Raw genomic sequence first — 2,527 nt, forward strand, 5'->3', positions numbered from 1 at the left:
CCACTGCTCCCCTCCACAGTCCTCTGCCCTGCTCTGGACACCCCTGTCCCCTCCATAGACCCTTGTCCCCTGTAGACACCTCTTTCCCCCCAGAACACTCTGTCTTCCCTAGACTCCACTGCTCCCCTCCACTGTCCTCTGCCCTGCTCTGGACACCCCTGTCCCCTCCACAGACCCTTGTCCCCTGTAGACACCTCTTTCCCCTCCAGAACACTCTGTCTCCCCTAGACTCCACTGCTCCCTTCCACTGTCCTCTGCCCTGCTCTGGACACCTCTGTCCCCTCCACAGACCCTTGTCCCCTGCAGACACCTCTTTCCCCTCCAGAACACTCTGTCTTCCCTAGACTCCACTGCTCTCCTCCACTGTCCTCTGCCCTGCTCTGGACACCTCTGTCCCCTCCACAGACCCTTGTCCCCTGTAGACACCTCTTTCCCCTCCAGAACACTCTGTCTTCCCTAGACTCCACTGCTCCCCTCCACAGTCCTCTGCCCTGCTCTAGACACCTCTGTCCCCTCCACAGACCCTTGTCCCCTGTAGACACCTCTTTCCCCTCCAGAACACTCTGTCTTCCCTAGACTCCACTGCTCCCTTCCACTGTCCTCTGCCCTGCTCTGGACACCCCTGTCCCCTCCACAGACCCTTGTCCCCTGTAGACACCTCTTTCCCCTCCAGAACACTCTGTCTTCCCTAGACTCCACTGCTCCCCTCCACAGTCCTCTGCCCTGCTCTGGACACCCCTGTCCCCTCCACAGACCCTTGTCCCCTGTAGACACCTCTTTCCCCTCCAGAACACTCTGTCTTCCCTAGACTCCACTGCTCCCTTCCACTGTCCTCTGCCCTGCTCTGGACACCTCTGTTCCCTCCACAGACCCTTGTCCCCTGTAGACACCTCTTTCCCCTCCAGAACACTCTGTCTTCCCTAGACTCCACTGCTCCCCTCCACAGTCCTCTGCCCTGCTCTGGACACCCCTGTCCCCTCCACAGACCCTTGTCCCCTGTAGACACCTCTTTCCCCTCCAGAACACTCTGTCTTCCCTAGACTCCACTGCTCCCCTCCACAGTCCTCTGCCCTGCTCTGGACACCCCTGTCCCCTCCACAGACCCTTGTCCCCTGTAGACACCTCTTTCCCCTCCAGAACACTCTGTCTTCCCTAGACTCCACTGCTCCCTTCCACTGTCCTCTGCCCTGCTCTGGACACCTCCGTCCCCTCCAGACTCCTCTATCCTCTCTAGACTCCATTGCCTCATTCAGATGTATTTCTCCCCTCCAAACACCCCTGTCCCATCCAGAGAGACTTCTGTCCTTCTTGCCCATACACCTGTGCCTGAAGTTGCAGCTCACTGCTGTTCAGTCCCATTCCAATATATCGGACAAAGCTGCAGTATCGTCTGAAGTTGATGGCCCATCATATAATGAGCTCACACTCACCTCCTAGGTATGCACAGTTGAAGTAGCTGCATTGCTCCCCGGTACTTTCCAGAATATAAGAGTTTCCAATTTTTGTTATGTTGCTAAATTTTTCTGCCCCCGGAATTAAAATTTCTTGTTCTTCAAACTCTGAGAGATCAGCAATGTTTACACCAAAGCAAGTGGTGATGGTGAAGAAAGACTTTGTCCCAGAGGTTGCAGCAATATCTTTATCGAGATATGAGGTTGTGAACTGCCCAAATCGGAGCTCTGAAGACACGGTGTAACTCTGCGTACTGCCCCTGAAGACCGTGAGACCCCTGGCACAGCCCCCGCTCAGCACCTGTAACGCGCGGGTCAGGTAGAAGTGAAGAGCTTTAAAGTGGAAATGTTGCATGTAATAATCCCGGGACCGTCCAGCGATGGAGATGCTACCATTCAGCTGCTTGTAGATGGGGTACGGGGACTCCATCGTGTACAAAACCGCCGCCACTCCGTATTCATCCTTAAAGGAGCTCGGGAGATTTAGTTTGCCTCTGCTCCAGTTTTTGGTGGCTTCTCTCCACATTAAGTCAAACTCTTTGTTCTTTCTTTCTTCTTCCAGAATTTTTACCATTTCATTTTCCATTTTGTTCTCACAATTGATATATTGATCGTCAAAAGCATCAGATGTCATGTTCAGGTCCAGGGAATGACAGCGGAGCTGGAAGAGAAAATGCTTGGGATATGACATCTAATGGGCAGACTTTCTAATCCTGACCTATATATACAATTTAACCTCATCACAACTTATCACAGTGGTTCATGCATTGCTGGATTATTAATTTTGTGCGTCTTACGGCCACTCATTGATTGGCTTAGTGTGCGCCAATAATTTGCTTCAATATTTTTACACCATTCTGGAACATGGCGTCATATTTTAAGCCTTTTCCTCCTTTGACTAAGGGTATGTGAATACAGTGTCTTTTACAGGTGGGTCCGCTCATAAACCTCCCTGAAAAATTACTTTCTGTTCATACAGTAGTGTTCAAAATAATAGCAGTCCAATATGACTAACCAGATTAATCACATGTCAAACAATTTACCAGTTGGTGCAGTAGATTTTAAGAAAACGCCCA

At 51.4% G+C, this 2,527-nt stretch overlaps 1 protein-coding gene across 1 annotated transcript; it reads right to left on the reverse strand.

The window, feature by feature from the left end:
- Nucleotides 1-1,407: 1,407 nt before the first annotated feature.
- LOC141243601 (ecto-ADP-ribosyltransferase 5-like) lies at nucleotides 1,408-2,142 on the reverse strand. The gene has a single exon (XM_073668938.1). It carries the CDS (start codon nucleotides 2,140-2,142, stop codon nucleotides 1,408-1,410), a length of 735 nt encoding a protein of 244 aa, XP_073525039.1.
- Between the last annotated feature and the right edge of the window lie 385 nt (nucleotides 2,143-2,527).

The sequence above is a fragment of the Phyllobates terribilis genome, unplaced genomic scaffold (genome assembly GCF_046119375.1).
Source record: "Phyllobates terribilis strain yellow unplaced genomic scaffold, ASM4611937v1 Scaffold_2__4_contigs__length_985480577, whole genome shotgun sequence".
Classification (NCBI taxonomy): domain Eukaryota; kingdom Metazoa; phylum Chordata; class Amphibia; order Anura; family Dendrobatidae; genus Phyllobates; species Phyllobates terribilis.

What these genes read in the sequence shown, in the direction of transcription:
- LOC141243601 (XM_073668938.1), bottom strand. Translation starts at nt 2,142, where the DNA reads ATGTCATATCCCAAGCATTTTCTCTTCCAGCTCCGCTGTCATTCCCTG.